This window comes from Phoca vitulina, unplaced genomic scaffold (genome assembly GCF_004348235.1).
Source record: "Phoca vitulina isolate PV1807 unplaced genomic scaffold, GSC_HSeal_1.0 scaffold2, whole genome shotgun sequence".
In the NCBI taxonomy this organism is placed as follows: Eukaryota; Metazoa; Chordata; class Mammalia; order Carnivora; family Phocidae; genus Phoca; species Phoca vitulina.
The window spans coordinates 76,569,785-76,597,482 of record NW_022589705.1 but is presented as its reverse complement, the minus strand read 5'-3'; the positions used below and the strand labels follow the sequence as shown (position 1 = coordinate 76,597,482).

At 57.6% G+C, this 27,698-nt stretch overlaps 1 protein-coding gene and 1 long non-coding RNA gene across 3 annotated transcripts; one reads left to right on the top strand and one right to left on the bottom strand.

The window, feature by feature from the left end:
• The first annotated feature begins 90 nt into the window (after positions 1–90).
• On the top strand, positions 91–27,609 carry KIAA1522 (KIAA1522 ortholog). The gene is given in 8 exon segments (XM_032388734.1): positions 91–325; positions 20,752–20,922; positions 21,003–21,058; positions 21,352–21,475; positions 22,073–22,189; positions 22,290–23,788; positions 23,790–24,858; positions 25,293–27,609. Coding segments are annotated over 8 exon segments (3,294 nt in total). The 3' UTR covers positions 25,316–27,609.
• On the bottom strand, positions 5,024–11,347 carry LOC116622336. 2 transcript variants are annotated; one of them, XR_004297557.1, is made up of 3 exons: positions 10,804–11,347; positions 7,896–7,989; positions 5,024–7,251 (listed from the first exon to the last, which is right to left on the bottom strand). It is a non-coding gene; the product is annotated as an uncharacterized LOC116622336 (long non-coding RNA). The 2 variants fall into 2 exon arrangements; XR_004297556.1 differs by lacking the exon at positions 10,804–11,347 and adding an exon at positions 9,207–9,400.
• Positions 27,610–27,698: the final 89 nt, after the last annotated feature.

The window sequence follows — 27,698 nt, the reverse complement described above, 5'->3', positions numbered from 1 at the left end:
CTGCCCGCGCGCCCGTGCCGCGCATGGGTGCCCGGCCGCAGGGGGCCTGACCCCCCCCACACCCCCCGCCGGAGGTCCGCCCGCCGCGCCATGGCGGCCCGCGAGCCCCCCGCCGCACCTGCGGCCGACGAGCCGGGGGGTCCTGGCGGCCCCCCGCGCAGGAAGAAGTCCCGCTCCGGCGCGTCCGGCCTCCGCCGCGCCTTCAGCTGGCTGCGGGGCAAGCGGCGCAAGAAGAAGGCGGCGGGGGCCGAGGGAGCCGAATCGGCCGCCCCCCGGGCCAAGAAGGCGGACGACAAGGCCAGGAGGGCCAAGGCTAAAGGCCGAGGTAAGGCGGCCGGGCACCTGGGCTGCGCGCCGGTCGGCGCCGAGGGTGCTGCCGGGGTGGCTCCGCCGGGGTCCGCGACGTGTTGGAGGGGTGAACCCCTAGGCGCCGGGGCCGGGGGAGCGGAGAGCCCGGGGCTCAGCCCGACACCCCCCATTCTCCGCCGCCCCTGCCCCGGCATTTCCCAGACTCAGCCCGACCCCATTCTAGGGCTGGGGCAGGAATCTCCTGTCTTAAGCAGGAAGTGCTGGTAGTCTGGCTCTCGGGACGGTGAGGCAGTCCCCCTCCCCCAGGCTCACCCAGCTTCTGCCCTCTGCTGAGTCAGGGGGCCGGACACTCGGCTCTGGCCTGGGGCCCATGGGAGAGGCAGGTGGCCTTGCGTCTCTGGTGGGGATTCCTCCAGGTCCAGAAGGTCAACTGCACTCAGAAGGTGTTTCAGCCCCACGGAGGACCCAGCATGGGGCACAGCACGCTTTGGGTTCTTAACGGTGTTAGCTCTTCCCACCTGGCCCCCCTCACCATTCCCCTGGGCCAAACGGCAAACATCCACCTCCTGGCGTGCTGAGCTCCCCGATGAGAACCAACCGTGGCGCCCCTCCCCATCACTCCTTCCCCCAGTCCTGGTAGAAACATGCCCGTGTCAGATGGGGGAAACTGAGGCCCACATTAATGGAGAGGCTGTACCTGAGCTGCGATGGGTACTTAAAATAACCACAGCCAATTCCCTGTCTCTGGGCTCTCTCTGGCCTGATGGATGGGCAGCCTGAGGGGAGGGAAGGGGTGGCTGACTTGGCCCATCCCTGCTGGGGTCACTTTCCTTTTGGGCACTTGCTTGGTTCTTTTCTCATTTCCCCCTCTGTTTCTGTGTCCCTTTTGAGGGGTAGGGCATGAATCTCTGCAAGAGGGTGGGGCTCCCTTGGGGCTTGCCCTGCTCCGAAGTCTACCTTTCCTCTGGCTCGAGCTGCAGGGCCAGAGGTGAGGAAATGGCGGTGTGTTCGGGCCCATCCCATACTGTGTTTACCCTCCCGGTGTCCTTTAACCACCTCCTCTGCAGGAGAATTAGAAGGACCGTTTGAGGGGTCAGGAAGAGGGTGAAAAGCCTCTTGTGTGATTGCATCCGGCCCGATCTTCCTTTTGGATGAGGGCCTTTGGCCCAGGCACAAATAGAAGTCAGGGTGCTGGGGCAGGGATGGCTGGGCCAAGCCCTGAGGGAGGGTTTGGGTGAGGGGTGTTTCTCAGGGCTCCCAACTGGATGCAGAGTCTGTCTTAATGCTGTCCCACTGGGATTCAGTCTGAAGTCATCCCCATCTCAAGAGGGCATGGGTCAGAATTGCAGCAGGATGGATTCTGGTCAGATGGTCAGGATTGGAGATAGAAGGCTAGTGGACCCTTTTCCCCTCTGAGACCAGCCTGGAGACAGGGGCTGGAAAAGCTGACCCTGTACATCCCTGCTCCAACAGCCTGGGTTGGGGTCATTGGGTCAGTGGGTAGGCCTCCCCCTGCCTTGTGTTAGGTATCTGGTAGCACTGGGCTTTCTGGGCAGCATGTCGCCCGATTTGAGCCCACGTGCATAGGAACCACCTCCCTGCCCCTGGCTGTTGTATCTCCAGGTCTGGGGGTGGCCCCGGGTCCGACTAGAGGAAGTCCTACTCCCTTTTGCTCCAGCCTCCTATTATTCCAATTGTTTCCTTGTCACCTGCCTGGCCCAACTTCTTTTCTGTTTATTAAGAGAAATAAATCCGATCTCTCTAATCTCCATTGGCACTGCTGGTCAGGAAGGGAAAGCCCAGAGAAGACTTAACTCTTTCTGGGGAAAATGTTCAGAATGGAGACGGTGGGGAGATGGGAAGGAAGAATATACAGAAAGTTCCTGAGAGGTCAGGGGCCTTTGCTCGGAAGCTCCCCCATCCCAGTCTCTGAGATGCAGGTCGTGGCTCCCCTAATCTGACTTCTCTACAGTAAGTTGGGAAAACTGAGCTTGGGGTAGAATTTTGAGCCCTTGTCTTCCAGGCCTGCCCTGCACAGACTTAGAAAGAAAAGAGAGGAAATCTGATAGTTATTGATTATTCTGAATGTGCCAGGAGCCCTGTATCCATTAGCTCACTTGAGCCCATTTGCAGATGAAAAAATTGAGGCTTAGGGACAGTGAGTGCTTCATTTGCCCAAACTGGGGTTCAAACTCAAACCATCTGCCTCCAAAACCGGTACCGTTTTCGTGAAGAGGACATGCGGGTGGGACACAGACCAGCGGGTAAGGCTGAAAGATCTTCTCATCCAACCCATTCTACAGATGGCAAAAGGCCCAGAGAGATGTGAGGGAAGCTGACAGAGTGGGAGGAGTAGGAGAGTTAGGCAAATGAGAGTTCAAATTCTGGCTCAGTCACTAGCAAGCCCCGTGACGTTGGGCAGCAACCTCTCTGTGGCCCCACTGATTACTGTCTCAGGGCAGAGGGGGGACCTTCTCACAGGGGTGACCCTCTGGCTGGACATTGCATTGGTGGGTCCGTGACTCCAAGATTGTCTCTGTAAGATCTCACAAGAGCGAATGCGGAAATTAGAGGAACGTGAAATCCCCACTGAAATGCAAGGGCTTACTCTTATTAATCACCTTCACCTGAGCTCTAAGGACCCAGTCTGGTGGGAATGGGCTCAGAGGCTGACAGGACAACTCTGCCGGCCCTCCCAGGCCGCGTGACACCGGCAGATCGTGAGCCCCTCTAAGCCTCAGTTTCCTGATCTGTAAAATAGGGAGAATAAATCCTGGCTTTATAAGGGTGTTTCAGGGGTCAAATGAGATAACCGAGATGCAGGTGCTTTGTGAACTGTGGAGAATGGTCTAGATGGGAGCAGGTTTCTGCAGTTGTGATGCTGAGGACTTGGACGTTAGCTGATCCATGTTTGGAACTCAACTCTTGGTCACACCTCAGATACCCATGGCGGTGATGATGATGTTTGAGGGGGAAGCCACGGAAGGTGGATTCTTAACCCTTGTCCAACAGAAGACTCAGGCATAAGGAAAGGTAAACAAATAAGAACCCATATTTTCCAGAAATATCACCTGGACTCTAGACAAGTATGTGGGGAGGAAGTGTTTCTGGGACAGATGCCAGGACTGGAGCCCAGTAGATAACCAGGGGAGGCTCTCCGCAGGAGGTGAGCAGAGTGTAGAAGGAGGGCAGGGTGCTGGCTAATTTGATTGATTTATTTGAGAGAGAGAGAGTGGGTGGAGGGGAAGAGGGAGAGGAGAGAATCTCAAGCAGACTCTGCGCTGAGTGGGGAGCCATTGGCGGGGCTTGATCCCACAACCCCAAGATCATGACCCAAGCCAAATCAAGAATCGGGTGCTCAACCGACTGAGCCACCCAGGCGCCCCGTGTGCTGGCTAATTTGAAGAAGTAACATGAAGGCTGCTATGTGTCAGACCCTGGCTGGGCATTTTCATGAATGTTTTCCTTTGTCCTTACCACAACCTGGGAGGTGGGCAGTTATTACCATTTCTAGGTGAGAAAATAGGCCCAGTGGGTAAAAAGTAAGTTGATCAAGGTCACTCAGCTTCATTCATTTGAAAAAGACACATTCTTTATCATGTCGTGTCCAGCACTGTTCAGGGTAATGCGAATACCTGGGACAGGACAGGCAAGGTCCCCACCTGCATGGAAATGATGTTCACGGCATGGCAATGACAGAAACTCTGTCGGCCTCCCGAGGCCACACTCCGGAAGCCAAACAGTATGAGGCTAGGTCTGTTTCTGACTCTGGAGAGGGGGAACCAGTAACCACTGTAGGAGAATGTAGCCCTCCTGAAGGTTCCTCTTGGGCAGTGGGCAGTGGCCAGGGAGGGGACCGGGTGGTCAGAGTGCGGGTGGCTTCAGTACTGAAAGAACTGAGGTCCAGCAGATTTAACCTGAACAATGCTGGCCACTCACTCAGGAGGAACTCTCCTTGGTGTGGAGTTGTGGAGAGACTCTTGAGTTTGAGTTCTGCCCCACTGTGGGCCACATATGCCCTGTCTTGACAATGATGGGGTTTCATGGCCTCTGAGAGCCCTCCTGGTTCTAGAATTCTGGGTGGAGAATGGGCTGGGGCCACAAGGGTGGGAGCTATGCTCACGAAAGGAGAGTCTGCCTTTTGGCCAGTCATGGACAAGACATTGGGACCCAGTGGCCTAGATGTTATAGTAAGGTGGCGGGGAGAATCCGTGTGACTAATGCCATCTCTCTCTGCTGAGGAAGCGGCCTGTATAGCTCTTTCATTTTTCAATTTAGTTTTATTTTTTGTAAGATTTTACTTATTTATTTGAGAGAGAGAGAGAGAACGAGCGGGGTGAGGGGCAGAGGGAGAAGCAGACTCCCCACTGAGCAGGGAGCCCGATGCGGGGCTCTATCCTGGGACCCCGGGATCATGACCTGAGCCTAAGGCAGTCGCTTAACTGACTGAGCCACCCAGGCGCCCTTTTGTAGCTCTTTTAAAGCAAAATGAGGACCCAAAGCCACCTTGGATAATGGACACTTGGCCTATCTAAGGGTAGGATAGTGTCTGTTTGCCTTTCTTTCTTTCTTTTTTTTTGGGGGGGAGGGACAGAGGGAGAGGGAGAGAGAAAATCTTAAGCAGCCTCCATGCCCCGCACAGAGCCCACGCAGGGCTCGATCTCACAACGCTGAGATCGTGGCCACGAGCTGAAATCAAGAGTCAGATGCTTAACTGGCTGCACCACCCAGGTGCCCCTCTGTTTGCTTTTCAGTAAAAATGTATTTCCACACTCTGTGCCATTGCATGCACTGCTTCCCCTACTTAGGGTGTGCTTCCCTTCACTTTTCTATCCACTGAACCTTTATTCATCCCTCAAGGCCCGGCGCCAGCATCATCATCTCTGTGATAGCCCCCAGGGAAATTACTGCCTCCAGACTAGAGCGGGGTGCTTAAGGGATTTGGAATTGGACAGTCTGTTTTTCTGGCCACCTTTTTGGGTAGGGCATCTCAGTGTCCTTAGCCTGGGGCCTGGACCGATGTGATTGGGGCAGGGCTCCCTCTGCTGTGGCATACATCCAGTGGGGGAGTGACTTCCATAGAGGACTCTGTGTCCACCTCCTCCAGGCCCCTGCAAAGGGATGGGCGTTATCTGTCTTGGGTCCAGATGGGAGAGGGAGCCTCACTAATGTCTATCAAAATACTTAGTAGGTACTTATTACCTAATATTAAATACTTAGTATGTGCCAGACATTGTCCTGGGGATGAATGAGAGACAAGGTCCCAGTCTCACGAACCTCGTAATCTGAGGGAGGAACCAGACACTGAACAGGTAATTAAGGGTCAAGAAGTGGGACAAAGGAGGGAGCATAGTGATCCCATGGGTGACATCAGGGATGCCTGCCCGGAGGAGGTGACACGTGAACTAAAATGGAAGGATGAGGGGAAGCTGGGGGGTTGAGGGATTTGCAGGGCTGGAATCGGGCAAGGCACCTGCAAAGGGCTGGGGCCAACTGGCTGTCTGGGTTCTGTGGGTATAGGAATCGCCATCCCTCACTGTTTTGAACAGCCTGAGGGCAGGAGCTGGGTTGATGGTCCTTTCCCTCTGCCCTGCCCAGCACAGGGCCTGGCACAAAGTGGCTTTGGGTAATAGGTGGGTGATCCGATATGGGCCCCAGAGCTTGGGCATCTGCCAATTCCAGATGCTCAGCGTCGACGGCCTGAGCTGCCACAGGCTGCCCTCATGGCACGTACAGACAGGCGGCTGAGGCCCAGAGGACGAAGTGTCTCGCTCAAGGTCATCCAGCCGGCCAGCACTAGAGGTGGACTAGGAGCCCTCACCCACCAGGCTGACCTCAGCTTCCCTACTCCTTTGTTCAGACTTCAAATGGAAAATGCCGTCCCAGAGAGGTGCCCCTACCAGGAGTGGGATGAGATGAGCGCGAAGCTGAGGCCAAGAAGGCCTCCATCCCCTCCCTTACCTCCAACACCTTCAGGGGCTCGTTCCAGCTGCCTCTCCACCTCCCTCCTCGCGGAGGCCTCAAATCCCCACCCATGGCCCACGTCCCAGCGTTCTGGAAATCCCCTTCAGGCTAGGATGGGCCCTCCCCCCACTGTTCCGTCCCTCTCCTGCCCCTGAAGCAGGGCTGCCAGCAAGGGTTGCTGAACTGGGGTGGCTAAATCCTGCGGCCAGAAAAATCCCCCCTCTTGTCAGAAGAGGGGAGAGGGAGAGCCTCCCCTCACCCAGCTGTCCCCCGGAAATCCCCCTCTCCCCGGCCCTCAAAGCTGTCTCAGCTGCTCCTGGCCTGTCACATGCGGATGAAAACTAATGAGAGGAGGCATTGTATATTGTTTGGGCCACGGTGAAAGTGGTGGGGTGGGGTGGGGTGGGGAGAGCAGGTATCCACACTTCCACCTTCCGGCTGCACGTCCGCAGACCCGGCAGACCCCACTCGGGCCGACTTGGGGGAAAAGGAGGTGGCAGCAGCTCCCTGGGGCAGGACGGGTGAAATCGTTTTCCATCTCTCCCATTATTATACTCCACTGTCTGCTTTTGTGTCTCCTGCCCTCAGGGGCCGGTTCATCAAAGGTTGTCCGCTCTACTCACAGGGTGCCCAGGCCTGTGACTGGCACGGAGGGGAGACCGAGACAGCTCAGCTTGCAAAGGGTTGAAACCCCAAATCTTCTGGCAAAGTGCATAATTCCCCGGAGGCTGCTGCTGGGGTCTGCTCCAGGTCGGGCCTCCTGTCTGCTTAGGACACCCCTCTCCTCCAAGCCTCTAGCTAGGCGAGGTCTTCACCGCGCCGTTCCAGAGAGTCACGAGGCACTCAGGCCCGATGTTGTGGTTTCCAGGAATTCTGGTGTTCCATACCAGCTCCTTCCCATGGTCCTACCCCAGGTGCCCTTATGCTCTTGGCTGGGGGCAACACTCTTCCTCTAGGATCCTGGAGCCAGCACAGCCTCTGTAGTGAAAGAAGGTGAGACTGGGACTCTCCCGCCCGCACCGCTTCCCCTCTCCCAGTACGTAGGGAGCGGCATCACCACCTCCGTCAGCGGGCAAGCCCACCGTCTCTGCTTCCATCAGCTCCCGTTCAACACCCACAGCGCGCCTGCTGGGCGCCCATCGCCATGCTGCGCTTGGGCGTACTGAGGGGAGGGAGGCGATCGCTGTCCTGGGGAGCTTGTTTTCCGGTTGGAAAGGGAGATACCAAAAGGAACTGTTGTCTCGAGACAAGTGTTGGGACGGTGTTACACAGGCTGCTGGCGGGCCCTGGGGTGTGATCGGTTCTATCAGAGGGCAGCACTAGTGCCGGGGGGAGCACAGAGGGCTGAGCTGGGGGAGGACGGGTGCAGGGAGGACTCCCTGGAGGAACAGACTGTCGGGCAGGGTACTGAGGAGAACGAGGAATCCTCCAGGCAAAAGTGGAGGAGGAAGAAGCACGTGGGAAGACCTGGAGGTGTGTAGTGGGAGGGCGGGGTGGTGGCAAGCAGCAGGGCTGTGGTGGGAGATGAGGTTGAACTGGGGGCAGGGCAGTTGCTGCCAGGCCTCTTGCAAAGGCCAAGGCACCTGCTACCCTCCAGACGTCCCTTCAAGCTCTTTGCATACCTGCCGTTGCTCAACTCATGCCAGGGGATCTGGATGTTATCCTTGAGTGTCCTCTCTGCTCCTCCACACCACCTTTCCCCTTTATGGGCCCCACCTGTAAATTGAGGGAACTGGGCTAGCAGATACTCTGAGGTCTCCTCCAGCTTTGACACTAGGACTCTCTTCTCTGTGCAAAGCAGGAGCCTGGTACACACAGCTTGGTATATATAGTGTATGTCTGACAAGTGTTTTCTGGATGGATGAATAAAATATAACCCCTCAGGGACTGCATTGTTGTTCACCTCAAACTCTTAGCAAGGTATGCGCCTCAAGGAGGGTAGGGATCAGCTCTGACTCTCCCATTTTGCAGGGAGGCACGGGGTGCCCTGGAGCCACTGGGCATAAGAAGCAGCACAGTGTAGTGGAGGGGTCTGCTCATGCTCAGGTGGCAGAAAGGATTAGCACTGAGGGCTCTGGACTCCCAGCCCAGCGGTGTCTCTGCTACACCATGCTGCCCCTAGTTGGAGAGACAGGGTAGAGCAATGGTAAAGGAGAGCCCCTGCCCAGGCTGCTGGGCCCTGGGCACAAGGGCACTTGTGAGGACATAGAGGTGAGGACAGCCTGGCAGCCTGGAAGATTTCTGGAAGAGGTGAAGCCTGGCCTAGGTTTGAAAAACAAAAGACTTGTACGACGGGGGGTGAGTGAGGGGCACACAGCCATGGGCGGCTTCACATACGTTTACCTCCACACTCCATTCCTTACACTCTGACACAACGTGACAGAGCCAGTCACCATTACATAGGCAGACGCACAAAAGCACACATCCAGACATTTGAAAACAGACTCCATATGGATATAGGCACAGTCTCACACACAGATGATTACACAGAGGCATCCAAGTGTTCAGGGTCACAGACCTATACACAGGTACACAACTACACAGCCACATTGAAGCACAGAATTACCAATGCCCAGTTAACATGCACAGGCACAGATAAACTGGAGGGGTAGTAGCATGGTCAGTGGGTATCGGAGTCAGTCTGGGTTTGAGTCCTAGTTCTGCAGCTTACTGCTGTTTGACTTTGGGCTAGTCAGGTGACTTCACGGAACCTCAGTTTCCCCATCTGTAAAATGGGGATGATAAAAGTACCTACCTTATAGAATTGTTTTGTGGCATGAAAGCAGTTATCAGAGCACCTGGCACATAGTAAAAGCTATATAAAAGGGTGCTGTTATTTTGAACACGACTACCACAGAAATACAGTCAGATCGATACATTTGTACACACAGGCACAGAGACAGGAGATACACACACAGACACGTGACACTCACGGGGTGGAGGCTGGTGGGCCCTAGCACAGCCGGGCTCCGGACTCCGCCTGTCTGGGGCCCTGCTCCGAGTTCTCCGGGCTCCACTGCAGTCCTCAGAGAGGCGGCCCCTGGGCCGGGAGAGCGGGCCACCAGCCGGCCCCACCTGGACACGCCGGCCTTTCGCGAGCGCTCTGGGTGGGGTGGCTCAGCTGGTCTCCCAGGTCCGGGGAGGGGCGGAGCCTACGGGACGCGCGCGAGGCCCCGCCCCTCCACCGTCCCCGCCCCCGGCCCGGCCATTGGCCGCAGAGCCCGGGGGCGTGGCTGAGCTGGGGCTGGGGGCGCCTGCGGTGGCCGCCCGCGCGTCTCTCTGCCTCCCTCCCGGGGCTGCGGGCCCGGCGGCCGGGCTGGTTGGGCTGCGCTAGGGTTTCCGCGCCGGCTCCCGCGCCCGCCATGGGCAACTCACACCACAAGAGGAAGGCCCCCAGCGGCCCCCGGGCCCGCAGCTTCTGGCGGTTCGGGCGGTCGGCGAAGCGGCCGGCAGGTAGGGGCCGGGGGTGGGGGCGGGGCAGGCGGGGAGGAGGGTCTCCCTGCCGCAGCCGCCGCCACCGCTGCTGCCCCCTCCCGGGGCTTGGTGGGTGTGAGCGTGGGGGGCCGGGAATCCCCCGCACAGACCCCACCCCTCACATGCGCAAAGAGGCACACGTACATACGAATACCCACGGGCGGGCACACGTACATGTTCACAATTTTCACAGTCACAACACCCACTCAAATGTACGGACATGCAGACACATACACATTCACACCCACAGCATCGCTGTAGGACGCACAGACCCCGAGACACAGGTACACATACCTAGGTGTACGGTTTATACTGCCACGCGAATTATGCCACACGCGCAGATTCACACAGTCGCACACACACATCAGTCATGTAGGTACAGTTGCCTAGCGGCTTAGGCACATAGATGTACACACGGGTTCAGAACTGCACAACCAACCAGACTCCCACACTCGGGCTCAAAGACAGAGCCTAAGGCGCTTGTGCACACACACACACACACACTCACACACTTCTTAGCCCCCAACAGGCTCAAAGACAGAGCCTAAGGCGCTTGCACACACACACACACACACACACACACACTTGTTAGCCCCCAACAGGCTGAAAGTTTGCAGGAGGGAGGGGAGACAAAGGTGCAGGGGAGAAGCAGGAAACCAGGGGCTGGAGACTCGGGGCCGCCTCCATCTGGCGTGATCAGGAGTCGGACTGGTTCTCTGGGCTCCCTCCCCGCCCCCACCTGCGTCGCCGCTGCCTCTCGTCCCCCTTCCCCCCACCGGCGGTCCCCGTGGTCGCTGCCGCATGTCCCCCCTTTCAGTGCAGCCACCGAGCTGGAACGCAGCCCTTCCCGGCGTGCTGCGGGATCCCTCCGCGGGTCACATTCCTGCCTCCCAAGTGGGGGGTGGGTAGAGGGGGAGAATGGAGAAAAGGCTTCCAACCCTACGGCTGGGAAATGGGATTCCTGGTTTTCCCCAGGAGGTGCGACAGTTCAGGGTATCCCCCAGAGTCCCAAGGGGTTCTGGAGGAGGGGCTGTGGAGGGTGGCTAGTTCCCTTACCTGGTGAATCTACCCCTTCCCCTGAGGAAGATAAGGGGTCCTCAACAGAGGCAGGTGTTCCTTCTGATCTTTGGGAGTGAAAGAATTCTGGAGAAGGTGGGGTGGGGTTCCTTCTGCTGTGGTGAGGGAATCCACCCATGTCTTCCTAGGGTGGCCCACATTCCTAGAGTTTCTGAAATGAGCCTGATGATCTCATCCCTCCACATAGGGGGTGACAGGAAGAACCTGGGCTGGGCATTAGGGGGTCTGTGTTTTCAGTGCGGCTCTGGTATGGGCTCTGGTGACCTTGAGCAGATTGCTTTCACTTCTCTGGACCTCCTGGCTCCCACAGAGGGGCCTGTCGGTGGATTTAGGGGCACGTAGCTTAGGTGACTTCTGGGACCCTTACAGTTCTGTCTAGCCATTTTGTGGATAAAGAGACTGAGGTCTGGAGAAGGTGGGCTTGTGCAAGGTCATTTGCCAGTAGCGGTTTGAAGAGTAATCGTCATAATCAAAATAACAGCAAAAAAGGGTTAATTAAGTTCTGGTAGGCTCTCTGCAGATTCCTCAGAAGGTGGATTGATGAGAGACTCCGGGACCTTCCAGGAGTCTCCCTGTCCTAGCAATCCTGAAATCCTGGATGTGTCCACCTGTCTCTCCTCTAGGATTCTGCACCGAGGGGTGGGGCTGGGGCTGGGGCTGGGGCTCCGCCTGCTCTCCTGTGGTCACTCTAATCTGATGGTTTCCTGAGAACCAACTGTGGGTCCAGACTTGTGACCATTTGTGGTGGGAAAGAGAGAGATGAAGAAGCCTCTGTTTACAGTCTTGCCCACTAGCCCGTGTGCTCTTAAGTTCCTGCTGCAACTCAGGGACTAACCAGGCTTTAAGGTGGTCCTAAAAAACCAGAAAGCAATGTCAAGGCAACACAGAAGTAAGTGTGGGGGCTGGGGAATATTCAGAAGGCTTTTGGGTTGGGGTCAGTTTTAGAAGACTGGGGAGACGGTCTTAATTTGGTCTTTGAAGTAACTACAGGGTTGGAGTGAGTCCTGAATTATTGATTAAACGAGAGAGAGGACCAGGAATGCACTTCAGCTCTGGGGCAGTGGTCGTGAGCAAAGGCATAGAGTTGAACCTGAGCGTGGAGGCTGGAGAGAAATGTAGTTGAGGCTCCTTCCTTTGCTTGGGAAGAGAAGGAGTTCCACTGTGAATGCAAACCTCCATTCCTTTGGTCTTACTTGTGCTGAGGATTCTAAGGCTTCCCCAGCACTGGGCCTCTGCTGTCACATGCCCAGGTATGGGACTGGGGTTTGAGTACTTATCCATTTGATTCATCTGTGAGAAGATGAGGGAAAGAATGCAAGGCAAGCAGAGAGGGCTGGAGTCTATTGGCCATAGGGAGCCAGTGAAGGTGTTTGAGCAAGGGAGGAGCCCGTGAAAGTGGTGTGTTAGGAAGATGGCGCCACAGGAGGGGCAGGTGCAGGCAGGACAGGTTGGGGGGTGGGGTGGTGAGAGTGGAAGCTCCAGAGAGCAGTCTGGAGGCTATTGCAGTAATCCAGGGGAGAGGTGGTGAGGTGAGGGCTGGGGACAGGGTGGGGGCTGTGGGAGTGGAGAGGAGTGGCAGCTGCAGAGACACTGCGGAGGAGGTGGCAGAAGTGATAGGACCTGGGATTAATCAGATGTTGGGAATAAGGGCCAGAGAGGGCTATGAAGGCTCTGTGCTCGAGGCTGCTCAGCTGGGGGACAGTGACGGAGATGATAACTCAGAGCTAAAAATAAGGGCCTATGCTAAACCTTTACATTGGTTAATTCATTTGTCCCCCAACAGTCTTATAAGCTAGAAGCCATTATAGTCTCCATTTAACAGATGAGGAAGCTGGAGCTTAGAGAAGTGAAGTCACTTGCCCAAGGCCACTCAGCAAGGAGGTAGCTGAACTGAGATTCAAAACCAAGCCTGTCAGATTCTGAAGCCTGTGCCCTTAATCAGTTTAGGAATAGATGGGTTTCTTATGACTGAGGGGCCTGCAGATCCTCTGGGCAAAGAAAGCCTGAGGTCCTGGGGGTTTGGACTTCGTAGGGAGGACAAGTGAAGGAAGTGCTGTGGGAGAGGGGCAGGGATTGAGGATGAAGCATTGAAGTCCCCCAAGGGCTCAGAGAGGGAGCAGGTGGGAAATGGAAGAACTGGGATTCAAGGAACGGTTGGTCCATTGGATCAGTGGACCAGTGCAAGGGAAGCGTAAGGGGGGGGGGGGGACAGGGAGAGGCCTTCTCACTGCTGGAAAGATACTGTAACCTGCTGGGATTGTTTGGCCTTGGATCTCAGGAATCCAACCCCACCCTCCCCTCCCCAGGCCCACTGGGCATCTGGTCCTGGGCAGTTTGGGGGATTGGTGGAAGATGTGAATTGAGAGCCCAGGGAACATCCACCATACCACCCTCTTTTTCCCAGACATTGTACTGTCAGGTTTATACACATGGCCCCCCTTGCAGATGAAGTGATTGAAGGAATGTACTGAGTCCCTGGTGGAGTCAGACCACCTGGAATTCTTTTCTTCCCTCCCCCTGCCTCTGTACTTGGAGTGCCAGGGGCCTTTGGTAGGTCCCAAAGCTGGGAAAAGTCCCGCTCCTCTTACCCCCTCACCCCAGCGTCTCCCTGTCTCCTCCACTTTCCTGGAGGAGACTTATGACCAACTGCATGTCTGCACTTGGTTGTGGAAACCCTGGGCTTCCAGACAAGGGGCTGGCTCAGCCCTCTCTCGTCTGAGGAATCTGAGATAAGGTGAACCCCCTTGCTGCCCCAGGCCCTGACCCAAAGTGGGGGAACACTACCCTCCTAGGGGCAGAGTCCTACATGCTGAGGGATCTTTAGAGATCGGCTCGCCAACCCTCCCATCTCACAGATGAAGACACTGAGGCTCGGAAAAGGGCACGGCCTGGCTCAGCATCATGCTGCAGTTGAGGGGCAGGGAGAGCTCAAACCTGAGGCTCCTGACTCCCAGGGCTGTGGGGTCTCTGGTCTGGCCCTGAAATTCCCTTCCCTCCCCAACAGAAGGGTTAGGGCTAGGTCACTGACGAGCTGAGAGGGAGCTCTTGTTAAGTGTCCCTTATCAGACCTTAATAATGGTCCTTAATGCCACTTGGGACTTGAAGAGAGTTCCGGAAGTGGGTGGGAGAAGAGGCCTCTGGTGGCATGGGAAGAACAGGATTTTACAGCCAGTCAGAGCTGGGCTCACACACCCTGACTCTGCCAGTCACTAGCTGTGTGACCTTGGGTTAGTCACTGACCCTGAGGGAGTGCCTCCATATGGCAAGGGGGACTTAGTGAGACCACGTGTGTCTCTCACTTGGTTGTCACTCGATAAATGCAAGTTTATTATGGTGTTGTGAGTGGAAAGGCCTGAGAGGGACCTTTACCCATCCCTCCACCCTGGAGAGGCAGAGGCTCCCTCTGAGCCCAACACTTTGTGTTTGCACTTGCTTGTGTGTGGCTTCGGATTTCCCAGGCACTCTGTGAGGTGGGTGTGAGTCCTACTTTACAGATGAAACTGAGGCCCAAAAAGGCTGATTCATTTGACCAAGGCCTCTCTAATCCAGACCTTCTGACTCCCAGGCTTTTCCTCTCTTGACTTCATTGTGGCTGCCCCCCGCCATCTGTAAAATAGGGAGAACCGGGCCTTGAAGGGACAAAGGAAAGGGCTCTCGGAAAGTCAGACGCACATCCTGGCCGAAAGAGATTGTTATGTCATTGTCAGGAGCAGATACTGACCCGGAAACTCGTTATGACATTTATTAATATTATTGTAGCTAATTCCTCCCTGCACTGCTGCTGGTTCCCCCCAGGCGCCTTAGGCATGGGATCCTCCTCTCCTTGTCAGGGGCACTCCCTGCCCCCCATATTTACCTTAGAACCGGCCTGTCAGCTCTGCAGCTCTGCTCTAGGGTGGGGCCTCCCACTGAGGGAAGGAAGGAGGGGGATTTCCCCCCTGTAGAGGTGGGGTGTAGAGTCCCCCCTCTTTGAGCAGGAACTGAGGTTGCAGCCCCCCTGATCCCGTAACTTCCTCAGACTTAGGACCATGAAAGCGTTGAGTGAGACCCAAGTTTGGCTGTGGGCTCAGCCACTTCCTGGTTGGGTGACCTTGAGCAAGTCACTTTCCCTGGAGTCTCCTTGTACTCATCTGTAAAAAAGGGAAGTCATACATGGCTTTCGGGTTTTTGTTAGGTGTTCTGGGAGACAGAAGAAAAAGAGAAACCTTCACCTGAAGGTTTTTGTGATGTTCATGTCCCTTTGTCTTGTCTCTAAGAGAATAAAATCTCCCTGTGTTCTGGGTCTGCTCCTATTGGAGGGCCCTGGTTTGTCCACCAGGACAGAGGGGTTGAGACTCAGGACCTCTGAACACTCTGAATCCTGCCTCCTGGACTGGCCTGCGGTCCAATGTGGTGGTGGGAGAGTGGGGTCAGGCCCAGGCTCAGGCCCAGGCCTGGAGGGTTCCAGCTCCTGAGCAAGGCCACCTGGGCAGCTGTGCCCTTCCCCCCTCATTCCTCTCCCCTGAGTCAGGCCTGCCTGGCTGTGGGCGTGCCACCGCCCCCGCCCCTTGCTCTGGAATGGGGCAGGTTGAGGCCTCACCCCGTGGAGGATGTTGCCAAGACAGTGTGTACGCATGAGCACAAATGTGCACTTGGCCTTGGGGGTTGGGGGCTCCCTCCCCCTTTCCTCCTTGTCCCCGGGCTCAGGAAAGCCCCAGAGTGGGGGGTACGTGCACCTGCCTTTGTGTACGCACAGCCACCTGGCTGGGCCCTGTGTGAGTCTGCAGTCGTGCTGGTGTGTGACGAGGAGCTGGATTAGGGTGGCCTGGGTGTGCTTTGTGGATGTGGTCCTGAGAGCACGCACCTGTCGGGGTGAGGGGGCCCAGTGGGACATTTTGGAGGTCCTTGTGCACAGAACCTCTGCTGGTGGACTAGATCTGAGCTCCCGAACTTGGCCTGTGTGCTTCCTGGTGTGTCCTTCATGTGGGGGGTGTGGCCAAGAGCAAGGTGTCTTCTCTGATCCAGGAAGCTTCCTTCCTCAGGCAGGTGGGGAGGAGGGGAGGCGGAGGCTGGTGGTGAGCTTCAGCCCCTGGCTGCACCTCTGGACTGTACCAGGGCAGAAGGTCCTGGAACAAGGACTCTAAATGTGGCCTTGGGCGAGGTCTTCCACTCTGTCGGCCCCAGTTTCTTTGTGAGGACCCTGCCCTCCACCTGAGACTCAGGTTGCTGAGCCCCTCCCTAAGCAAGTCACAGGTGTGTGGGCCTGAGCCTTGAGTGGCTCAGAGAGACCTCGGGCCCTGGCCAAGCTGGAGGGGGGGAGGGGTGTTGCTAGAGCAACCAGATGTTATCAAGTGTGAGAGCCTTGGATCCTCTGGGAATTTGCAGCTGTGGCCCTGACAGCCAGCTGTGGGCCTGGGACCTTGAGCTGCTGTTCCCTACGCCCTTCGTGGAGCTCACCCCCGAGTTTCCCTGGTTAGGGGGAAGCTGAGGATGACTGTGTCCTGCATGATTAAAGTCTTCAGTTTTGGAGCCAGTCAGAGCTTGGGAAGTCACCTAGCTCTCCGAGCCTCATGGGTCCAGGATCAGTTACGGGAGAGTATGTTCGAGAACCTGCCTCGAAGGGCTCTTGTAAGATCCCTGAGGGCAGAGACTGTTTGCCTTCCCCCAGCCCCTGGCATTAATCTCCCTGCAAGTGTGGGGCTACTGCTCTTTGTGTCTGAGCGGGACTAATAAGGGGCGGATGGGTCTGGCCTAAGAGAGGGACAAGGGGAGGATGTGGCCAAGAAACCTCGAATTTCTGGGGATGATAGGGTCCCTGAGCCCTTCCTCAGAGGGGAGATCATGTTTGTAGCTCGCACAGCAGACAGAGCATAGCTTTTGGGTTCAAGTTGTCCTGAGGGCAAATGCCACCTTACCCTTCCCAGCTTGCCCTTTCTGGCCTCCATTTCCTCATCTGTCAAATGGGGATAAAAGTGCCTACTTCTTAGGATTGTTTGTTTAGATTTAAATGATTTGTGGATTTACATCCTATCCAGCTGCACAAAAGCTTGTTCTCCAGAGAGTGAGGGCTCAGCGTCTGCTTGAGTGGTCTCTGAGAGGCAGGGCAGCAAATGGGGAAGGGGCTGCAGAGGGAAGCCCCTTGTTTGCCGCGTGGGAGCCACTGTGAATTCTTATCGACTCAGGGAGAAAGGTGCTGCAGGAGAGAGTGGTGTCCTGAGGTGAGTTTGGGGGCAGTGCTTCACAGACTTTCTCTTCCACAGCCTCAGCTACCAGCTACTCTTTCTGGAGTTGCCCAAGGGGATCTCTTAACACTGTCATTACCCAGATGAACCTTCCATGCTGACCTATGGGGCCCCACCCGACCTGGCTCCTGCCATTTTCTCCCTTGCTCACCATATTCCCGCCCCACTGGCCTCCTGTTGTCTGTTCTGAGACACCTCCCCCCATCCCCCCGACCCCCTGCCCCCACTCCTGCCTTGAGGCCTTTACACTTGCTGCTGTCTCATTCCAGAAGGCTCTGCGCCCAGCACTTGCCCTGGCCCGCTCCTTCGCCTTCTGCGGGTCTTGGTTCCAATGGCCTTTCCTTAGACTTCCCTTCATACCCCCTAGAGGTGCCCCCTTCCCTATCATAGCTCCTCAGTGTTCACTAAAATTGTATTCTTAGTGTACCTTGTTGATGTATTTGTCAAATACATTTGTCAAATGTATTTGTCAAATACATTTGTCAAATGTATTTGTCAAATACATTTGTCAAATGTTTATTGAACTCACGGTATGACAGGCACTGATTTAGGCGCTAGAGTGAACAAGATAAAGTTCTCCTCCATTCGCTGTGGCCCCCGTACTAGCTTAATAAATACTTGCTGATTGAATGAATGGGTACAACAGTGTTGTAAGGAGGAGTTCACTGGTCTTGTTTCCATATGAAGTCATGACTTGGGTGTGACAAGAGCTGAATTTGAACTTGGAGCTGTCTTCCCTCCAGCTACCTCCTCCTACCCCTCATTTTTACTGCCCTTGCCTACGACCAGGTTTTTTTTGGCTAATTCCATTCTCTCTGCCTGTTGATCCAACAGTCGCCAAGTCACAGAGTGGGGCCAGTGGGAAGGGTCCTGGGCTGGAGGAGCAGGAGGTATACGATGAAGCCTGCCTCTGCTGTGTGACCTTCGAGAGTTCACAGTGCTTCTCTGGCCTGCTTCCCACCTGACCGAAGTGGGAAGAAAGTCCTTTGGAAAGCATGGGTCTGAACAGACACACGAGGAGTTGTTCCCAGCAGCCACTGTGTTTCTGCTCTGGACAACTCCCTGGCTTTCCGGTGTCCCTGTGTCCTGGGCTGGCTCCCACCCCTCCAGGGGCCTTTGCCGATGGCCTTACCAGCACAGGCAGTTCTGGGCTTCTGCCAGGCTGTTGTTCCATGTCTGAGTTCCTTCCCCAGGGAGTGACCCTCACCAGCCAGGAGGACTTGGGGATGGGCATCATGCCAAGTGTGGTCTAGTGGCTCTTCTACCCACCATCTGGCAGCTGGGACCCCTGCCATGGCTTTGGCTCCTGACTGTTTAGAAAAGGACTTGGGGACGGGTTAGTGGTCTGCCCCCGGGGCCCTGAGCATCTTCAGCCCTTCTAGTCCTACTCTCCACCAGAGCTAAGCATCCGCAGACTCCGGGCCTCAGTTTCCCCGTCAGAATCTGGGACTGTTCCTGCCTCTGCACTCCACTTGAGGGGCGGGATCAGTGGCGCAGGTGGGAGGAGGACCTGGAGAGCAGCCCCTCCCCCTCCCCGCCTGGAGTCAGCTCTGCAGCTGGGCGGGCGACTGCACCACTCGGTGCCGGCTTATGGTGAAGGCGGCGCCCGGCGATCCGGAGAGGCCGGAATAGGGGACGGCCCTGGTGGCGCCCGCAGTCATGGTGGTGTTCCTGGGCCGCCGCCTCCCGGTGCTCCTCGGGCTCTTTAAGAAGAAGGGTGAGTGGGTGTGGCTGGGGAGGGGGCGAGGAGGGACCCCGACACCTCCATTTGCCAGACCCTTCTGTAAAAAGGGGGATCAAGGCCGGGGAAGGGTAGTGGGTGGGGGATGGGGAGCAGTAAGGCGGCCAGACTGCCCTGTCCTCCGCTGTGCTTTTGTCCAGTGGCTTTTCCGCTGCCTTTGTCTGGGCCCTGCTTGGTTGGGTTTGGGAGGATGGGTCCAGGTGTCTCTGACCTTGAAGCCTGCAGCCCTTGGGCGAGACTGCTTCCTCCGGAGGTACCCACACTGTACTGGGTGCATCCTCCTGCTTCGGGTCTGAGAGGCAGAGCACCCCCTCCGACCCCCAGGTCAGTCAGCATGTGTGGGAGGATGGGATGTGGGGAGCAGAGGAGAGAGGAAAGTAGCCCCGCTGGAATTTGGGGCATGATCATCGAAATGCTGTTTAGAGGCGGAGGGCAGGACGGTGGAGAAGTTTTGGAGGGAGGGGTCTCTACCCGCTTTCTGCTTCTAGGAACTGGGCTTTTAGGCCTGGATTAAGACATGGGGGCCAGAGTTTATTGGACTTTTGGGGGGTGGGAGGGGATCCTCGCTTTGAGTGTGATTCAGGAGTCCCCTGTGGGAATCTGGAGCTTAGTCCTGGCACTGACTCTGATTTGCTGGATGACCTTAGGCAAGGCCTTTCCTTTTCAATCCTGTTTCCCCAACTTGTAAAATTCAGGGATTAGGCGAGACTCCATGGGTTGGGTTGTTGGGAGACCTAGGAACCCTGTAGGGTTCCTCCAGGTTCCCTGGGCAGGAGCTGAAGAATGGGCTGAGGAGGTAGGAATGGGCAGGCGTCTGAGCTGAAGCCCCTGATTGTGGGGCGTGGCCCTTTAAAGGGCTTGTTTTGTTCCTGCCCCTCTACAAGGTGCTGCCAAGGTCACATGATCCTCCCAGTGCTTTTGCTTATGTTGTGGGTTCCATTTAAAGGGGGGCTGGGGCTGCAAAGTGCTGACACAGCCCCTCATTCCCAGGATTAGATGACCAGCTTCCCCATGGGCGGGGCCTGTAACAGGATCCTTTGTAATGGATCCCTGGCTCCTCTGCACCGGGGGCTGGGGCCTCCAGGAGAGGGGGATGCCTGGGACTGTTCTCCCAAGAGAGGTTGGGGCTGCCTTGTCTGGGGGTGGAGGGCCCCCGGGGCCGCCTTCTCCCCTCCCCTGCCCATCCTTCCACTAAGGGACAGCCACATGGGTGAGTAGCGGACACAGAGGCCATGTCCCTGGTTTGTCCCTCCTCCCAGGACTTCATGGGAATTCTGGTTAGGACCCCTGCTAGCCCACAGCCCTCCCTAGTGTCCCACGGTGTCTTCCTGGGCCTGGGCCAAGGGGGTGTGTGAAAGGGGTGGTTGGTTTTCCCTAAAGTGGAGCTTGGGGTGTAGAGACAAGAGAAATGTATTCGCTATGGGCTGTGTGTATATTGGGGTGCTTTGTGTCGGGCCCTGAGTGATGTGTGGATGCACAGTTGTATGTATATTTGGGTACTGTTTGTACAGAATGGGGACCGTGGATGTTGTGGGGGCTGGGTATGTTCTCTGGGGGCCCCTGTGTTTGATGCTGGTTTCCGAGGTGTTTATACTTGGGTGCTGTTTGTGTACGTCCTGGAGTCTGTGGGTATGTATATAGACTGAGGCCTGTGGGTCTTGTGTGCCTGTATGGTGGGCTTGTGTGCCTGCGTATGGTGACCTGTATGGGGTCCTTTGTGTGGTGTGGGTACTCAGATATAAGCACGCTTGGGTAGAGTTTGTCCATGTACATGGGGGCCATGGGTATTGAGTGTATAACACAGGACTGTGAGTTGTGTGTACAGATTGGGGGAAGTAGGCGTTGCATGTATGTCCGGGGGCTGTGTGCAGTGTTGGGACTGTGGGTGCTGTTGTGTGGGGCCTGTGCATCCCCAGGACCCACATGCTCTCAGGCCTCACTTCTCTTCCTCCTCCATTCCACTAGGCTCTGCCAAGGCTGAGAGTGACAAACGTCTAAGTGTGGGGCCTGGCCAGGGGCCAGGGTCCGTAGTGGATGAGCACCAGGACAATGTCTTCTTCCCCAGTGGGCGGCCGCCTCACCTGGAAGAGCTGCACACACAGGCCCAGGAGGGGCTCCGTTCCCTACAGCACCAAGGTAACTTTCTCCCCTCCAGGACTACTCTTGGCTTCCAAGGTCAGGGGCCTAGCCCAACGCACCTTTCTGGTGTCTTCCAGAAAAACAGAAACTGAATAAGGGTGGCTGGGACCATGGAGACACCCAGAGCATCCAGGTGAGCCCTGCCCCCAGCTCAGTGCTGACTCTGATTTTCCCTCCCTGCTTAATCTCTGGGAAGTATGTCTTTGAACCCTTCTGGATCTCAGTTTCCTTCTTGTATCACGAAGGGGTAGACTAGATGACCCCTAAGGGCTAGTCCAGCTGAGGTCTGCTCAGTGCTAGGTGAAGCCAGGGAGAATCAGAGTCCAAAGCTCCACAGGGGAGCCCTGAAGAGGCAACAGCAAGAGGCCCACGTAGGCTTCTGGGGTGGCCTGAGGCCAGGGCCTCATCTCCTTCTTTCTCCAACAGTCTTCCCGGATGGGGCCGGATGAAGATAGCATCTCCTTCTGCAGCCAGACCACATCCTACACGGCTGAGAGCTCTACAGCAGAGGATGCTCTCTCTATCCGCTCAGAGATGATCCAGCGCAAAGGTGTCTGCTCACCAGCCCAGATTCTTGGACGGGGCACAGGGGTGGTGGGCACTATCTGGGGTCCCAGCCCCTGCAACTTTCCCCTTTTCCTCCTAATGTAGCACCTCCCCAAGCTCTGTGAGTCAGTGAATTCAGGAAACACAGTATGCTGTGTCTTCTTGGAGACTCGTGATACACACCCAACTGCAAAGCAGGACAGTTAGGAGTCAGGAAACCTGGTTTTGAGCCTGGTGTTGCTCCTTCCCAGCTGTGTGACCTTGGGCCAACCCTCAGCCACTCCAATCTTCCGTTTGATGTGCTATGAAAATGAGGATAAGAGTACTTACATTATCGGAATGAATGCCAAGTGTTTAGCATGCTGACTAACACATAATAATTGTTCACTAAATGGAAATTATCCTCGGCCTAGTAAAGCCTTCCAGAAGTCGTACCGAAAAGAAGTGTCTAGCTTTGTTTAACCTAGCTTTGCCCACGCCTACTTGATTATGGAAATCTTTTTTTGCAGAGCTCTTATTAGTTATTCTACGAAAGCAGTGCTCTGCAAAATGTGCCCCGAGACCTGATCTAACAGTTTCTCTCCCCTGGACTGGCCCCCAGGCTCTACCTTCCGACCCCATGACTCATTTTCCAAATCGTCTGGGAAGTCAGGGCGGCGGCGGCGCGAGAGGCGGAGCACGGTGCTGGGACTGCCGCAGCACGTGCAGAAGGAGCTCGGTGAGCCGCACAGTAGGAGGGCGGGGGGGGGCGGGGGGGCGGCGGGGGGAGCCCCGGCCGCCCCCTCTGCTGACTCCCATGTCCTCCCTGTCCCTTGCAGGCCTGCGGCACGAGCGTGAGGCACCAGGTACCCCTCGGCCCCCTGGTCCTCGGGATGCGGTGCGCATCCCCACGGTGGACGGCCGCCCAGCGGGCCCGGCCTCGGGGACCGGCGCCCGGGTGTCCCTGCAGGCGCTGGAGGCGCAGGCCGAGGCTGGTGCCGAGGCGGAGGCCATGCTGCAGCGCCACATTGACCGGATCTACCGGGATGACACCCTCGTTGGGCGGTCCACTGGGCCCCGGCCCCCGCCGGTGATCCGGCCCATGTCCTTAGCGGTGCCCGGCCTGACAGGAGGGGCAGGGCCTCCAGAGCCCCTGAGCCCAGCCATGTCCATCTCGCCCCAGGCCACCTACTTGTCGAAACTGATCCCGCACGCTGTGCTGCCACCCACCGTGGACGTGGTGGCCCTGGGCCGCTGCAGCCTGCGCACCCTGAGCCGCCGCAGCCTGCTCTCGGCCAGCCCGGCCTCTGTCCGCTCGCTGGGCCGCTTCTCCTCGGCCTCCAGTCCGCGGCCCCGCAGCCGCCAGCCTTCCTCCTCCAGTGACACGTGGAGCCACTCTCAGTCCTCAGAGACGATCGTGTCTGATGGCTCCACCCTCTCCTCCAAGGGTGGCTCTGAGGGTCGGCCCGAGAGCTCTGTGGCTAGCCATAGTGGGGCACCCCTTCCCCAGGGGGGCAGCGGGAGGGGCTCTCCCAGCGGGGGCAGCACGGCCGAGGCCTCGGACACCGTCAGCATTCGGAGCAGCGGGCAGTTGTCGGGCCGGAGCGTGTCCCTGCGGAAGCTGAAGCGGCCCCCCCCGCCTCCCCGCCGGACCTACTCACTCCATCAGCGGGGCTCGGCAGCCCCCGACGGGCCCTTGGGGTTGCCGCCCAAGCCTGAGCGGAAGCAGCCGCCGCAGCTGCCCCGGCCGCCCACCACCGGTGGGTCAGAAGGGCTGGGGGCAGCCCCCTGTCCCTCCAGCTCAGCGGGCACCTGGGTGCCTGGCTTGTCTCCAGGGGGCTCCCGGCGTCCCCCACGCTCCCCAGAACGGACGCTCTCACCCTCCAGTGGGTACTCGAGCCAAAGTGGTACCCCTACCCTCCCTCCCAAGGGTCTCACAGGGGCCCCCGCTTCCCCGGGCAAGGCCCAACCCCCTAAACCAGAGCGTGTCACTTCCCTTCGGTCTCCTGGGGCCTCTGTCTCCTCCTCCCTCACGTCTCTCTGTTCCTCATCCTCTGACCCAGCCCCCTCAGACCGTTCTGGTACACAGATGTCGACCACCCTGGGTGACAGGTTTGCCATACCTCCTCACCCCAAGGTGCCTGCCCCCTTCTCCCCACCCCCTTCCAAGTCCAAGAGTCCTAACCAAGCGGCCCCTGCTCCGGTTACTCCTGCTGTGGTCCCTGGGCCCGTCTCTGCCACTGATGTGAGTCTTGAGCCTCTGCCAACTCCGCAGACCTCCCTGATGCCACCACAGGAGTCTCTCGTTGCCTCCAAAGACAAGTCACCCCCCCCCTCCCCCCCCCCCATCTTACCATCCTCCCCCCCCGCCCATTAAGAAGCCAGAGGTGGTTGAGGCCCCGTCTGCCCCAGAGACTGCTGAGGAGCCCCTCCAAGACCCCAGCTGGCCCCCACCCCCGCCTCCTGCACCTGAGGAGCACGACCTGTCCATGGCTGACTTTCCCCCACCTGAGGAGGCCTTCTTCTCTGTGGCCGGCCCTGAGCCTGCGGGCCCTCCAGACGCCCCAGAGCCTGTCAGATCCCTGGCTGCTTCGTCCTGCCCGGTTACCGTCTCTTCCCAGAGCCAGCTCCTCAGTTCCCCAGAGCCGCCTCCAGCTCCACCAGGCCCACCTCCTGCTGCTTCTGTCCCAGGGCTTCTGGCCAAGGTCCCTCGGAAGGAACCAGTGGGCTGCAGCCAAGGCAGCGCGGCCCCCAGGGAGGATGCTGGTGCCCCCCTGGTCACGCCCTCGCTCCTGCAGATGGTGCGGCTGCGCTCCGTGGGCGCTCCTGCGGTAGCCGCCACCCCGGCCCCCGGGCCGTCCGCCCCCCAGAAGCCGCTCCGGAGGGCCCTGTCAGGGCGGGCCAGCCCAGCGCCCGGCCCCGCCTCAGGGCTCCATGCTGCGGTCCGACTCAAGGCCTCCAGTCTGGCTGCCAGCAAGGACCCTGGGAGTGGCCAGCCCGATGGACCACCTGAGGCGGAGCCACGGTCTCCCCAGTCCCCTGCCTCTATGGCCAGCTTCATCTTCTCCAAGGGCACCAAGAAGCTGCAGCTGGAGCGGCCGGTGTCCCCTGAGGCCCAGGCTGACCTCCAGCGGAATCTGGTGGCTGAACTTAGGAACATCTCGGAGCAGCGGCCATCCCAAGCCCCAAAGAAGCCACCTAAAGCTCCCCCACCGGTGGCCCGCAAGCCCCCCGTGGGGGTCCTGCCATCCACCTCCCCCACCTTTCCTCGGGTCGAGTCCCTTCCTGCTCCTCCCACCGACGGGCTCCTTCGAGCTGAGGACAGGACTAAGGGGGAGCCGGTGGAGAACGGAAGCGTCGTGCAGCTGGTGGGCCCCGAGGAGCAGAAGCTGGGCCCACCTGGCTCAGGTAGAGTGGACGATGTGTGTGTATGTGTGTGTGGTGGGGGGGGTCCCCCCATCACTGGTGGTGGGAAAGAGGTGCCTGAAGTCCCACTACCGGGGATCTGTTACTGGATCTTCCAGATTTTTCTGGTGTCAGGCTGCCTGGGAAGGGTGAGCGGTCACCCTTGATAAGCTAGCGAAGGAGGCTGGTGTGTGGGCCTTTGAAGTCAGACCTACTGAGTTCCACCTCAAGTTTGCCATCTTCTCTCCTCATCCTGGCCTCTGGGTCCCCACCATAAAGCGCAGGGTGGCGGTGTCTGCCTTCGTGTGTGTAAAGCATCTGGCTGGTGCTGTGGGCGAGGCCAGTCAGTTGAGGGGGAGAGGCTGTGCTGGGGGCGGTCCAGAACCAAGCTGGGAGGCCCCCTGCTGAGTGTGTCCTTCCCCCCCACCCCACCGCAGACCCACAGAAAGAGCTGGTCTGACCACCAGGCACCTCGCTGGCACTGCTGACCCATCCCAGGAACACAATCTCAGGGACCTGAGCAGCTCCAAGGACGAGAGGATACGGCAGACCTAGTAGAGAGGACGCCTGCAGCCTTAACCTTCACAGCCTTCGATATTTATGCAAGCCTGGTGGTGATCCTGTCCTCCGAGTCATCCAGCACATGCCTTTTCCCCCTGAATGGATTCCCCTCTGGCCGCTTGTCTTGGCCTTGGCCTTGGCCTCATCTCGGAGGAGGTAGCTGGTGGGAACGGGTGGCTGCGCCCCCTGCTGGCATCGAGGCCGCACAGTTGGGAGCAGAGCATCTCATTTGAGTTTCTTTCCTTTTCCCCCCCATGTCCAAATCATGCACATACGGTAGTCCCGAATCAACGCACTTTTGAAAAGCAGCTGCATGTCCATCCTCCAGGGCCCACGAAGCCACATTCCAAGGGCCTGTTTACATGGCGGCAGCATCAGTCCCCGTTTAGCCAGCCCATAGCTGGGACCAATCTGACCCCTCCCTCTGATCCGGTTTGCCCATTTCTTAGTTCTTGGAGGTGGGCGAGTCACTATTCCCACAGGTTTCTCCAGGCTGGAGGCAGGAGCGGGGCTGTGGAATTCCAAAGCACAAAGGGTGCAGCAGGGGTTAGCCCTCCTGTGCCTCAACTTAGCACCAACCACCCTCCTTGCCTTCTAGTTCTGCCAGGTGCTCCATGCTGGGGACAAGAAGTGGGGGACCGCCAGGGCCTAAATGGGGGTGGGGGTGGGGGAGAGGAACCGGACGGGAGGTCCACAGGCCCTCTGTCTTCAGAGAGTGGGAGAACGGAATAGGGAGACATCTCAGTGGGCACTTGGTGATGCCAAGCATCCGCCCCTTGTCTCAGTGGGTCAGGTTGGGGTGGGCAGGCGCTACACTTCTGAGGCAGGAGCCCATGGGCTGTGGCAAAGCTGTGTCCCTTTCAGCTGGGCAGGAAGTCCTGAGGAGGTGGGTGGAGGGGTCTGGCCGGGGGGAGCGCTTGTTTGGGCAGTGGGCCCGGACCTGGCCCTACAGATTACATTCTGTGACCTTTCTCTTTACTCGGTGCATGTTCTTTCTGCAGCTGCCTTTTAGCCCAGGCGGTTTCACGGGGTTGGGGTGGGGGGGGCGCTGGCGCTGAGTGACAAGGATGGGAACCCAAAGGTGCATTCTATTGCAGACTCTTCCCTAGTCAATGAACGGGGGGTTCCGTGTTCCTAGGGAGCAGGCTGGGTGATTGCCCCCTGGCCGTCAGCCTCTGCTACTGAGCTCTCCTCTAGGAATTTTAATGGCCTCTTTTCAGCCTGTGCCACCTCTCTAGGTAAGCTGGCTTCCCCACCGGCCCCGGCGCTTCCCTCCAGTCGTGTGGCTCCCACCTGGGCCACCCCTTCTGTCCTGATCCTCTTTCCTCAACAGTGACTTGGGCTTGAGCCTGGCAAGGAACCTCACTTTTAGCTGCTTCTCTGGAGAGACTGAACCCCTCCCAGAACAAGAGCTGGGAACACAGGGGATGTGGTACGAGAGCCCAGGTTCCTCTGGCCCGCCCTCACTACTGTCTTCTCCCTGTAGCTGTCAACCACGGTGGTTCCCTTGCCCCATGGGTGAGGGAGAGCAGCTACTGGGTACCCATTGCACCTGCCCAGTGAGCTGGGGAAAGAGGATAGTATGCACTGCTCTGCTCAGAGCTCCTGACCCACTGCCCTGGGAACCAAGACCAGGCCAACGCCTCCACGAGACCAGGCTCTGGCGGCAACCCAGAGCTGCTGGAGGTGGGAGGGAGCCCAGCTTCTGTGTTTCTTGCTCTCCTCTCTCAATGTTACTTGAGCTCCTTATCCTCAGCTAGAATCTTCTGAGCTTGTTTCCCCACTGGGTGGGACAGAGTACAAAGGAGAAAGGAGGATCTAGAAGAGGCAACCCTTCTTTGTCCTCTGGGGTAAATGAGCTTGACCTAGTGCAAATGGAGACCAAAAGCCTCTGATTTTTAATTTCCATAAAACTGTTAGAGAGAGAAGTATATATATATATTTCTTTAAATTTTTGAGTCTTTGATATGTCTATACAAACAATCCATTCCCTCTGCCCTGAAGCCTGAGTGAGACACATGAAAAAGCTGTGTGTGTGTTTCATTCAAAGGTGTTAATTAAATGATTAAAACTTGGCTGTGGTTTGCTGCTGCTTAACGGGAGAGGGACAGGGGTCTGGGACTGGGCCCACTATCAGGAGGGAAAATGTTCTTTCTGCCTGCTGTAAGCACTGGACCCCGAAGTGGGTGTCTTCTGCCCACCGTTTTTTTTTTTTTTTGCTAGAATCTTAAGCAGGCTCCGCACCCAGCGTGGAGCCCGACACAGGGCTTGATCTCACCCTG